This window comes from Entelurus aequoreus, linkage group LG17 (genome assembly GCF_033978785.1).
Source record: "Entelurus aequoreus isolate RoL-2023_Sb linkage group LG17, RoL_Eaeq_v1.1, whole genome shotgun sequence".
NCBI classification, from domain to species: Eukaryota; Metazoa; Chordata; class Actinopteri; order Syngnathiformes; family Syngnathidae; genus Entelurus; species Entelurus aequoreus.
This window is the reverse complement of record NC_084747.1, coordinates 47,104,956-47,118,670: the sequence shown is the minus strand read 5'-3', so window position 1 is coordinate 47,118,670 and position 13,715 is coordinate 47,104,956. Positions and strand designations below refer to the sequence as shown.

At 37.3% G+C, this 13,715-nt stretch overlaps 1 protein-coding gene across 1 annotated transcript in view; it reads right to left on the bottom strand.

Moving 5' to 3' along the window:
- The window catches only part of LOC133632957 (intermembrane lipid transfer protein VPS13A-like), an 83,864-nt gene extending 73,746 nt beyond the window's left edge, over window positions 1–10,118 (bottom strand). The window contains 6 exon segments of the mRNA XM_062025822.1: window positions 492–601; window positions 3,558–3,659; window positions 3,742–3,837; window positions 3,919–3,961; window positions 4,036–4,079; window positions 9,830–10,118. Of these exon segments, the coding sequence (XP_061881806.1) occupies window positions 492–601; window positions 3,558–3,659; window positions 3,742–3,837; window positions 3,919–3,961; window positions 4,036–4,079; window positions 9,830–9,929 (495 nt within the window). The 5' untranslated portion in view covers window positions 9,930–10,118.
- Window positions 10,119–13,715: the final 3,597 nt, after the last annotated feature.

Below are 13,715 nucleotides of genomic sequence, written 5' to 3'. Positions count from 1 at the left end.
TTGACTGTACTCTACTTCTAGACTGCAAACACCAGGAGTGTGCATAATTTTTTTTTATACATGGACGATTTTAAATTTTCTCCACCCATACTTGATAACAGTATTTTCCTTTTCAGTGTGGCCCTAATTTCCCTTGGTCAGGGGTCAGCAGCCCACAGCTCTTCAAGCATCCTTGTTGTGGCTCCATTCAGAGTATGTTTTTTAATTCATATTTTTGAAAGGCTTTCTGCCTCTCTGAGGACTGGTTGAGTGCGGGGAAGGCAAATAAAAGGGAGGGGAAGCCATTTTTAAAACAAATAAGCCGTGTTGTGTTTTGCGGCTCCAGATTATTTTCTAGAGGGTGAAACATGAGAGTAAAGGTTACCGACCCCTGTCCTAGGTAATGTTCAATTATTTTATTCCTACAACATGATAAGTGGGGAAAAAAAGTTGCTCTCGGGGCCACACTTTGGTCACCCCTGGCAAACACATAAGACAACAACAGCACTCACATTGTCCTCATAGCGAACATGGATGTTGGAGATCTTCACTTGGACATTTTTGATGATCTGAGTGACAAGCTTTTCCATAAAAGTGTCCTGTTTCTGGAGCGACGGGTTCTCTGCAAATAAAAAGAATACAACTCATGACGACTGACTCGTCTCCTTATCTCGTGACACTGTGTACAGGGTTTCCCCTAATGGATTTGATTGTGGCGTTACGCCACGGCAACATATTAACCACCACACTTAAAAAAAAAATTGTTTTAATGTGAAAACAAAATAAAGTAATATAATTAGAGATGCCGATATTGTCGTCCGATAAATGCTTTAAAATGTAATATCGGAAATTATCGGTATCGGTTTCAAAAAGTACAATTTATGACTTTTTAAACCGCCGCTGTACGGAGCTGTACACGGACGTAGGGAGAAATACAGAGCAGTTGCGTCTCCTAGTCAGCAGCCCCTCCCCTGTCCCCTCTCCCACACACAACACAGGAGTTGCAGCACGACTGCAGCATGAGAAGTTTACTGGCGACGCTTGATGACCTCATCAAACCGCCGCGAGCGGAGCATAACATCAACAAGAGTGTGTTGTTGCCGGTGCTGTAGCCTGGCTAACAAGCCAGCTCGCTCGGTGACTGACTAACGACATGGTTTGGGAATATTTTAAAGTGTCTCTGACGGGTAAAAAACTGGCAATTTGCAATGACTGCAAAAAGTTGGTTATGCGAGGAGGAACCAAGACGTCTTCCTTTAATACAAGCAATTTGATCTCCCACCTCTTCAAGAATCATAAGGAGATACACGATGAATACAAGCGGAAGATGGATGAAAATCAAACAGCGAAAAAAAGTAGTACCACACAGTTGTCGCTTAAAGACTCCGCAGAGAAAAAACAAAAATACAACAAAAACCACCCCTGTCTCAACGCAGCATTTCAGAAGCTCTGACTGACTGCTAGGCCACTTCAAGCACTCACCACTAGCTTGCAGCACATTTGTGTTACTCATACAAATATGTTAGAGCCGGGCAGATTGAGCCCAGTTTATAATTTCCTGTTATACAGTATACCAGGCAGTCTTGCACTAAAGGAGGACTATGTTTTTGTTTACTTTATTACTCTAGTATACTCTGGACTGAAGCTGTGTGCCTTCTTTGTTTTTGTAGCTGTTGTTTGGAGGCATGTTTAAAAAAAATTAAAAAATGCACTTTGTGAAAGTCAAAGTATAGTACTTCCCATAGTTGTAGTGGGTCTCAGGGAGAGCATGTCCCAAATTCCAAGCTGCTGTTTTGAGGCATGTTAAAAAAAAATGATGCACTTTGTGACTTCAATAATAAATATGGCAGTGCCATGTTGGCACTTTTTTCCATAACTTGAGTTGATTTATTTTGTAAAACCTTGTTACATTGTTTAATGCATTCAGCGGGGCATCACAACAAAATTAGTCATAATAATGTGTTAATTCCACGACTGTATATATCGGAATCGGTAATTAAGAGTTGGACAATATCGGAATATCTGCAAAAAAGCCATTATCGGACATCTCTAAATATAATGTATTGTAGCATCCCGAAGAAGACACACAAAGTCAGACGCTCTTTTTATCCTTTATTGCCAATTTTATGCAAACAACAAGTATTTCCTCCATGCACACACGTCTCCGTGTTTCACGCCCAGATACTCAACACGTCCTCATTCTCCGCCCACACCGTGTGTTCACAGACCATGGGAAAAATGAACACCATAACCCACTAACATACACAGTAACACCAGCACGTAGTTATTTATAAAGTTTATTATTTAGCGCACTATTGACTAGTGATGCACCGAAAAAAGATATACTTTGATCACCGGAACAGCGCTACCCAAACCGAATGTTGTGATGACGTAAGCCATGCGCACAGGGTTTTCTGGATTGGAGGCAGCATGTCCGTGATGTGGACGTACTTTTTTGTGTCCGAGATATACCCGCAGACAACGATCTTCGAATTTTAAGATGACACTAGTGGCTATCAAGGCGAGAAAGGCTCTCAGCAGCGCAAAGCAAGTGTGACGTTTAGGCTCTCCGCAGCTCGCTTTTCGTCGCGACCATGGAGCCACAGAAGTAAAAAGTTTTTAAACACGAGTAGTCTATAATAACATCAGAAATAGATACAAGATTTGTTGCCAGGTTTTAATAAATAAATAGTAACTAAAAGGTCTAAAAAAATATACATTCTCAAAGTACATTGTACAACATGCAGCAACAATTGAAAAATAGAGTAAAACAATATTATGTAAGAAAAAAATATATGTTAATACTATAATTAATAATAACAGATTTATTTTAAATGCATGTATACAATGTGTTCGCCTTTTTAAAGAAAATATATGCATCATAGCAAATAATGTGATGTCCTACACAGGTACACTACCGTTCAAAAGTTTGGGGTCACATTGAAATGTCCTTATTTTTGAAGGAAAAGCACTGTACTTTTCAATGAAGATAACTTTAAACTAGTCTTAACTTTAAAGAAATACACTCTATACATTGCTAATGTGGTAAATGACTATTCTAGCTGCAAATGTCTGGTTTTTGGTGCAATATCTACATAGGTGTATAGAGGCCCATTTCCAGCAACTATCACTTCAGTGTTCTAATGGTACAATGGGTTTGCTCATTGGCTCAGAAGGCTAATTGATGATTAGAAAACCCTTGTGCAATCATGTTCACACATCTGAAAACAGTTTAGCTCGTTACAGAAGCTACAAAACTGACCTTCCTTTGAGCAGATTAAGTTTCTGGAGCATCACATTTGTGGGGTCAATTAAACGCTCAAAATGGCCAGAAAAAGAGAACTTTCATCTGAAACTCGACAGTCTATTCTTGTTCTTAGAAATGAAGGCTATTCCACAAAATTGTTTGGGTGACCCCAAACTTTTGAACGGTAGTGTATCTTGGCAATTTAGGGGAAACCCTGGTGTGTAATAAGTACTTCCACTGTTTTTTAAGGTTGTGAACTTGAAAGTCTTTTGTCCCCCAAACCATGTCCTCCCTGTTGTCCATCATAGCAGTGACGTATCTAGAGGCTCACCTATTTCAGCAGCTTTCTGCTTTGTCTCCTCGATTCTCTGCAGCTCCCTCTGACGTGCCTCCTGAAGCTGCTTTTCCTCCTTTTCCTGGTCATACTTGATACCTGCAGAGAACATGACGCATTGATTACTTCGGTGATGCTATTTTTAATATACAACTTTGGTTTAACAGGACTGCACACTTACTTGCCGTGGGGACTATGAGCAGATAAACACCATCCAGTGTGGCCTCCACTGATTGGGTGTAAAGGTTCTTCCATGGAATCTTGAGCTCCAGACAACCTAGCAGTGCAAAATACATAATGTTCCCCCACAAGAAGACTTCAAATGTCCCATTAAGAATGCCAACATGAAATGCCTTACCTATGTGTCCAGTTCTCACTTTAAAGGGAATGTCAAGTTGACTCTGTAATAATGACATGCTACATATATTATATTGCTTTTATTTTGGACAAAATGTACAGTTTGTGTGCCACTTACCAAAGCATTTTCCTTAATTTCAAGATTTGTAAGCACAGCATCACCTATCATGTGAATAAAAAGACAAAAAATGAATACATTTTGTTAGCATTCAACCTTCATAAAACATACAACATCAGTATATTCATAGACACAGTAGAGCGCTCCTGTCATATAGATAATTTCTTACTTGAATTTTTGCAGTAAGTCCATAAAAACATCACTACACTACCGTCACATAGAGGATCTTTGACTACCATTTTTAAGTAAGTGGTCCTGTCATAGACGATCCTTGACTTGCATTTTTTCAGTACCGGTAAGTCCTTAAAACATCACAATACTACAGTCACATAGAGCAGTGGTCCCCAACCACGCGGACCGGTACCGGGCCGCGGACCGATTGGTACCGGGCCGCACAAGAAATTTAAAAAAAAAAAAATTTTTTTTTTTTTTTTTTTATGAAATCAACATAAAAAACACAATATATACATTATATATCAATATAGATCAGTACAGTCTGCAGGGATACAGTCCATAAGCACACATGATTGTATTTATTTATGTAAAAAAAAATTTTTTTAAAAATATTTTTTTTTAACACATTACTGTAAATAAATATACAGTACCGCTGTTTAATTTTATTTTGACAACTAAGCTGACAGTTTTTTACCATAATAAAATGTGGTACCATAAAATCATCAACCGTGGATTTAAAAAAACAAACTGACAGCTCAGTCGACAGAATTTTACTGTAGAAAAACAAACATTGGTCGTTTTTTTTTTTCAACTTACAGTAATATGCTGTAAAAAACTTCCTAAATGTTGCAGTAAAATCTATTGGTCATTTTTATAGTGTACAATTTGATGGATAACTTGCTTCGAAACCATAAGTTAAACAGATATTTAAGTATTTATTTGTATTTTGACCAACAAAGTTAGATACTATAATATTTGTTGCAATATTGGACACTATTTTTTTCCCGGTCAAACTAGAAAAAAACCCTAACACCTTTAGTAATAAAATAAGAAAGTAAAGAAAGAAAATATAAGGTATTTTATTGACACATTATTTCCAAGCTTTTGCGGGCCATATAAAATGACGTGGAGGGGCAGATCTGGCCCGCGGGCCTTGAGTTTGACACCTGTGCACTAGACACACCAATGATGTACAATAAAACTCCTCATAGGAAATTGCCATTTGTTATAACTTTGTGACATGATACAATGCACATTAATGAACATATCAAATATAAATGTGACAGATTGTAGCCAAAGGCTGATTTCCATCAGCATTTCACTGCAAAGAAACAAGCCCAGGGCTCCCACTAATTCAGCGTTATAGTGAGTTGTATTTTTTCACAAGTGGGAAGCCGGTCCCTGAAAATAATGCCTACATTAAACCGGTCCGTGGTGCAAAAAAAGTTGGGGACCACTGGTATAGAGGATCTTTGACTAACTTTTTTCAGTAAATCCTTCAAACAGAAACGTGCTTCTATCATATAGAAGATCTTTGACTAGCATTTCTGTACTGAGTCCTTAAAAACAGCATAGCACTCCGGTCACATAGAGGATCTTTGACTGATTTTTGGAGCAGGTCCTTAGAAACAGCAAAGTGCTCCTGTCATATAGAGAATTTTTGACTTGCATTTCTTGCAGTAAGTCCTTAAAAACAGCACAACTCTTTTTATCATAAAGAGGATCTTTAATTTGCCTTTTTGCAGTACAGCAGATCCTTAAATGCAGCATAGTGCACATTTCATTTTAGAGGGTCTGCCAAGCATGTTTAATCTCTGTTACTAAACCAGTGTGAATGGGACCCAGTGAAACTCAACACTGTCAAACAAAAAGGCTTTTGACATTACCCTATTGACTTGATAGTCATACATTATTCAACAAAATCACTAACCACTTCTTATCATGATAGACCCCAAGAGACACTTGAGTTGATTTTGTAGTTACCTTACAACACGGGTGTCAAACGTACGGCCCGCGGGCCTGATGTTTTATCCGGCCCGTGGAATGAACTTGCTAAGTATAAAAATGAGCCGAAATTTTTTATTGAAAAAAAAAAAACTGCTGTTCTAAATGTGTCCACTAGATGTCGCAATAGCAATTATTTGTATCTTTGTAGATGATGCTACATACGTTTAAAAAAAACAAAAAACATGTTTGTGCACCAGTTAAAGAAAATGAGCAAACTAAATAAATAACATACTGTAATTTGATTTTGGTATTATTTTTTTATCTTGATAGATTGAAAACGAACACCAATGAGTTGACTGATGAACATTATCACATAATTTATTCAGAATGTATCAATAATAGGGGTGTAACGGTACGTGTATTTGTATTGAACCGTTTCGGTACGGGGGTTTCGGTTCGGTTCGGAGGTTTACCGAACGGGTTTCCACACGAATATATTAAGTAGCCGCCTCTGCTTCCTTCTGCCTCTGTTTCTGTCAGTCCTCTACACAGCACCCAGCATTGTCTCACCCACACAACCATCTGATTGGTTACAAACAGAGCGGTAACAGCCAATCAGCAGTGCGTGAACAATTTCCCTTTTGGATCATTAAAGTTTGTCTAAGTGAAAGTCTAAGTCTTCAGAGCGCATGTAGTCAGTGCTTAGCGTTTAGCAGGTAAGCATCAGGCAGTGGACTCTCCCCAAATGATAATAAACACCTCCCAGTCAACTACTAGTAACATCACTATGAGCCCGTTGACCTTCTAGTAATATGAAAGGCAGCTCAGCTCGCTCGCAGTCCTGGCTTGAGGTGAAGGCTAATTCGCTTTTAGTGTAACGTTATCTCATTTTGCGGTGTGTGTGTGTGTGTGTGTGTGCGTGCGTGCGTGTGTGTGTGTGTGTAACGGACAGCAAAGCCCTGTCTTTCTGTTATTTCACTTTACCCTTTTCTGTGTTGAAGCAGCAAAAAAGGACATTATGTTAAATGAAGAGTTTCTGTCTCTGATAGTTGATATAATAATGTAACTGCATCATTAAGCCTACATGAACTCCATGGTGTTCAGGGATGAATAGTCTCTCCTATTGCTATTGTACTATTTTTTTCAGCTATAGTTACATTAATCATTAGTAATGCAGCAGCCTAGTTTTGAATGGCAGGGTCCCTGCTATCACATGTTGATAAAAAATATAACATTTACATAATAAATCAACTACAGGCTTCCCAAATGCTGTAATAAATTAGGCATGATGAGTTATAAATAATAAATGATAAATGGGTTGTACTTGTATAGCGCTTTTCTACCTTCAAGGTACTCAAAGCGCTTTGACAATATTTCCACATTTACCCATTCACACACTGATGGCGGGAGCTGCCATGCAAGGCGCTACCAGCAGCCATCAGAGGCAAAGGGTGAAGTGTCTTGCCCAAGGACACAACGGACGTGACTAGGAAGGTAGAAGGTGGGAATTGAACCCCAGTAACCAGCAACACTCCGATTGCTGACACAGCCACCCTACCAACTTCGCCACGCCGTCCCAGTTGACTTGAAACTGTTTAATGTTGCACTTTTTATATGTAGAAGAAAAGTTTTGTCATTGTATTTAATCTGAGCAGAATAACGTGGGCAGAATTTTTATAGTGTTCCCAATGTTAAAAGGATAAAGCCATTGTTTATAAATTTGGTAAATAAATAACCAAAACATTTATATTTTGTTGTTTTCTTACTGTACCGAAAATGAACCGAACCTCTAAACCGAGGTATGTACCGAACCAAAATGTTTGTGTACCGTTACACCCCTAATAAATAACGACAAATAAAGGTAGAATACTATCAACCGCAACATGTAAGTGTAAAACAAAAAACAACAACATTATAATCTGTACATTTTCAGAGTGTGCTTGTTCTCTTTTCAAACAAAGAAAACAATCTGAAGTTGCCTTTATTTTTAAGTTATCGTGCCGTGATTTTACCAGTCCGGCCCACTTGGAAGTAGATTTTTCTCCATGTGGCCACCCATCTAAAATGAGTTTGACACCCCTGCTTTACAACATGAATTACCCTAAAAACCTAAAGGCCTACTGAAAGCCACTACTACCGACCACGCAGTCTGATAGTTTATATATCAATGATGAAATCTTAACATTGCAACACATGCCGATACGGCCGGGTTAGATTAGTAAAGTGCAATTTTAAATTTCCCGCGAAATATCCTGCTGAAAACGTCTCGGTATGATGACGTTTGCGCGTGACGTCACGGATTGTAGCGGACATTTTGGGACAGCATTGTGGCCAGCTATTAGGTCGTCTGTTTTCATCGCAAAATTCCACAGTATTCTGGAAATCTGTGTTGGTGAATATTTTGCAATTTGTTTAATGAACAATGGAGACTGCAAAGAAGAAAGCTGTAGGTGGGAAGCGGTGTATTTCGGCGGGCTGCAGCAACACAAATGCGTAGCCGGTGTTTCATTGTTTACATTCCCGAAAGATGACAGTCAAGCTTTACCATTGGCCTGTGGAGAACTGGGACAACAGAGACTCTTACCAGGAGGACTTTGAGTTGGATACGCGGTACCGTGAGTACGCAGCTGCGGCTTCCAAACATTTGATCGCTTGCCCGTACGTGCGTGCCGCTATGTGCATGTCACGTACGCAACTTTGGGGAAATATATGTGCTGTATGAACTTCGCGGAGGTGAACGGTACTTTGGGCTGTGGGATTGAGTGTGTTGTGCGGGTGTTTGAGTTGTATTGGCGGGTTATATGGACGGGAGGGCGGAGGTGTTTGTTATGCGCGATTAATTTGTGGCATATTAAATATAAGCCTGGTTGTGTTGTGGCTAATAGAGTATATATATGTCTTGTGTATATTTACTGTTTTAGTCATTCCCAGCTGAATATCAGGTCCCACCCGCCTCTCACAGCATCTTCCCTATCTGAATCGCTTCCACTGCCCTCTAGTCTTTCACTCTCACTTTCCTCATCCACAAATCTTTCATCCTCGCTCAAATTAGTGGGGAAATCGTCGCTTTCTCGGTACGAATCGCTCTCGCTGCTGGTGGCCATGATTGTAAACAATTTGCAGATGTGAGGCGCTCCACAACCTGTGACGTCACGCTACTTCCGGTACAGGCAAGGCTTTTTTATCAGCGACCAAAAGTTGCGAACTTTATCGTCGATGTTCTCTACTAAATCCTTTCAGCAAAAATATGGCAATATCGCAAAATGATCAAGTATGACACATAGGATGGACCTGCTATCCCCGTTTAAATAAGAAAATCGCATTTCAGCAGGCCTCTAAAGTCTACAGACAGTCTACCATGAATTGATTAACGTGGACCCCGACTTAAACAAGTTGAAAAACTTATTGGGGTGTTACCATTTAGTGGTCAATTGTACGGAATATGTACTGTACTGTGCAATCTACAAAGTGGGAATGTTCAAACTGAAGGGCATTTTAAGCCACGAAGTCTTAACTTTCTGAATTTTTTCCAAATAAATAAACCAAACTAGATTGAGGAAAAGTGTGTGACCATCAATTTTATAATCGCTCCGATGTTCGCCCCAATACAGCCCACATGCAGCTTTGCACTGAAAAATAGCATGGATAAAATGAGTGTAGCTTTAAGAATTTCGATAGGCTAAGTCATACACGCAAGTAACATAATTCGGCACCATTATCCAGGTCAAACTGGACCAATTTGATGAGTTTTGGTGGCCAACGGACGTGACACTGACAGTTGCAGGTGCTCCTTTATGGCGCATGGCGGCTAATGTCAAGCTTGACGTAAGCTAGCTGGGTGGCTAACTTAGCCGCGCTAACATTAAAAGAGGGGAAAAACTGATTATTTTACCTCCCCATATGCCGAGTTTGAGCTGCGAACTGTCAAGGTTCACAACGTAGTCCCCCAGGAATCTGTTAAGGACGTCTACAACGACGCTTTCGAAGACCATTTTGGAGCTCTTCTCACGGACCTGTCACCATGTTTACATTCTCAGCCCACTAGTCTTCTACCCACCCTGACGTCACGTGACGTAGAGTTATGGGCGGGGACACTGACGCCATGACGTCAGTTCCAACCTATATATCGCTGTTACCGCATGCTGTCATAAATGTGTATCGGTATTACTTCTATAGAGATGCGTCAATCACTCTTACTGGACAAACACATCTAAGGGGAGGGGCGCAAGAGATGAGCAAACTGAGTGACGTCACGAAATTACAAGAGGGCATACTGCGCTTACAGGGCAACTCGTGTTTATGTTACGTCATCATGTACTTTTTACTGACTAAACATGCATGGATGGATGGACAACTACACCGTACAGCAGGGGTCACCAACCTTTTTGAAACCAAGAGCTACTTCTCATGGGTACTGATTAATGCGAAGGGCTACCAGTTTGATACACACTTAAATAAATTGCCAGAAAAAGCCAATTTGCTCAATTCACCTTTAACTCTATGTTATTATTAATAATTAATTATATTTACACTTAATTGAACGGTTTAAAAGAGGAGAAAACACGAAAAAAATGACTATTACATTTTGAAACATAGTTTATCTTCAATTTCGACTCTTTGAAATTCAACCGAAAAAAAGAAGGGAAAAACTAGCTAATTCGAATCTTTTTGAAAAAATTTAAAAAATAATTTATGGAACATCATTAGTCATTTTTCCTGATTAAGATTCATTTTAGAATTTTGATGACATGTTTTAAATAGGTTAAAATCCAATCTACACTTTGTTAGAATATATAACAAATTGGACCAAGCGATGAGGTGGCGACTTGTCCAGGGTGTACCCCGCCTTCCGCCCGATTGTAGCTGAGATAGGCTCCAGCGCCCCCGCGACCCCAAAGGGAATACGCGGTAGAAAATGGATGGATGGTTGGATGGACCAAGCTATATTTCTAACAAAGACAAATCATTATTTCTTCTAGATTTTCCAGAACAAAAATTTTAAACGAAATTCAAAATACTTTGAAATAAAATTTAAATTTGATTCTACAGATTTTCTAGATTTGCCAGAATAATTTTTTTGAATTTTAATCATAATAAGTTTGAAGAAATATTTCACAAATATTCTTCATCGAAAAAATAGAAGCTAAAATGAAGAATTAAATTTAAATTTATTTATTATTCTTTACAATAAAAAACACATTTTTTACTTGAACATTGATTTAAATTGTCAGGAAAGAAGAGGAAGGAATTTAAAAGGTGAAAAGGTAAATGTGTTTAAAAATCCTAAAATCATTTTTAAGGTTGTATTTTTTCTCTAAAATTGTCTTTCTGAAAGTTATAAGAAGCAAAGTAAAAAAATTAATGAATTTATTTAAACAAGTGAAGACCAAGTCTTTAAAATATTTTCTTGGATTTTCAAATTGTATTTGAGTTTTGTCTCTCTTAGAATTAAAAATGTCGAGCAAAGCGAGACCAGCTTGCTAGTAAATAAATACAATCTAAAAAATAGAGGCAGCTCACTGGTAAGTGCTGCTATTTGAGCTATTTTTAGAACAGGCCAGTGGGCTACTGATCTGGTCTTTACGGGCTACCTGGTGCCCGCGGGCACCGTGTTGGTGACCCCTGCATATACGGCGTATATGCTTTTCTTGTCACACTGCGAGGCATTTCTGTTTTTTCACCACAAGAGGGCGAAACAAGTCTTTCTCTTTTTTTTTACTTGACGTCATTAAATTATCAACACTAATCCTGTATCTAAAATAAATCCGAATCAAAACATTTTATAATAATAATTTTATATAATTGTACGATTGTGCAAACAGCTAAAATGATGTACAAAGCAAACTATAAACCTGCTACCAAAGGAATGTACAACAATTCTTCTCAACTAAAGAGGAGAAATATAACCTTAGAGGAAAATCTAATTTAAAACATTTGTACGCACGTACAACACTTAGAACCTTTAGCATATCAGTATGTGGAATTAAATGATGGAATTGATTAAGTAAAGAAGATAAAAATTGTACTGGTTTAAGAGGTTGTTCAAAAATAATAGTGCTTACAAAGTACAAAGAAGAAGAATTATGAGAAATATTTTCAACCTTATTGAAAATAAGATATTCTTCATCTCAGTATGTTAATAATGACTGAATTAATTAATTACATATTATAATTGTGTATACTAATTCACAGATGTTATTCTATTATAAAAAAAGGTCAGTAAATAATTCTATATAGGATATCCGATAATATCGGCCTGCCGATAAATGCTTTAAAATGTAATATCGGAAATTATCGGTATCGTTTTTTTTTATTATCGGTATCATTTTTTTGTTGTTGTTTCTTTTTATTAAATCAACATAAAAAAACACAAGATACACTTACAATTAGTGCACCAACCCAAAAAACCTCCCTCCCCCATTTACACTCATTCACACAAAAGGGTTGTTTCTTTCTGTTATTAATATTCTGGTTCCTACATTATATATCAATATATATCAATACAGTCTGCAAGGGATACAGTCCGTAAGCACACATGATTGTGCGTGCTGCTGCTCCACTAATAGTACTAACCTTTAAACAGTTAATTTTACTCATTTACATTAATTACTAGTTTCTAGGGGTGTGGGAAAAAATTGATTCGAATTCGAATCGTGATTCTCACGTTGTGCGATTCAGAATTTTTTTTAAAAATCGATTTTTTAATTTTTTTATTTATTTACTTTTTTTTTTTTTTTTTTTTCAAATAATTAATCCAACAAAACAATACACAGCAATACCATAACAATGCAATCCAATTCCAAAACCAAACCCAGCAACACTCAGAACTGCAATAAACAGAGCAATTGAGAGGAGACACAAACACGACACAGAACAAACCAAAAGTAGTGAAACAAAAATGAATATTATCAACAACAGTATCAATTTTAGTTACAATTTCAACATAGCAGTGATTAAAAATCCCTCATTGACATTATCATTAGACATTTATAATAAAAAATATATATATATACAATAGTGTCACAGTGGCTTACACTTGCATCGCATCTCATAAGCTTGACAACACACTGTGTCCAATATTTTCACAAAGATAAAATAAGTCATATTTTTGGTTAATTTAATAGTTCAAACAAATTTACATTATTGCAATCAGTTGATAAAACATTGTCCTTTACAATTATTGGTTTGGTTTTGGAATTGGATTGCATTGTTATGGTTTTGCTGTGTATTGTTTTGTTGGATTGATTAATTTAAAAAATATATATAACTAAAAAATAAAAATAAAAAATGAAAAAACATTTAAAAAATAAAAAATAAATCGATTTTTTAAAAATGAGAATAGATTCTGAATCGCACAATGTGAGAATCGCAATTCGAATTCGAATCGATTTTTTTCCCACACCCCTACTGTCGGTAGAAAATGGATGGACAGATGACAGCCAAATGGACTTTGCTGTTTTATTTCCAATAAAACAATAGAAACTACGTACTCATAGTACAAAGTAGTACAGTTGTTATTAGTGAGAATATACTTATTTTAAGATATTTTTGGGTTCATTGAGGTTAGCTAATTTTACTTTTTTTGGAAAGTCTTGACAAGCCAAATTTTCTTGTTCTATTGGCAGATAATTTTGCTTAGTTAAAAAAAATACCCCTCATTTTTGTATTTTTTTTCCTTGTTTTTGAACACTGACTTATTGCAGTGTAAGTGTATATTTGCTACAATATTCATATACCAAATAATATATTGTGATATATTGTAGGCTGTAATATACATT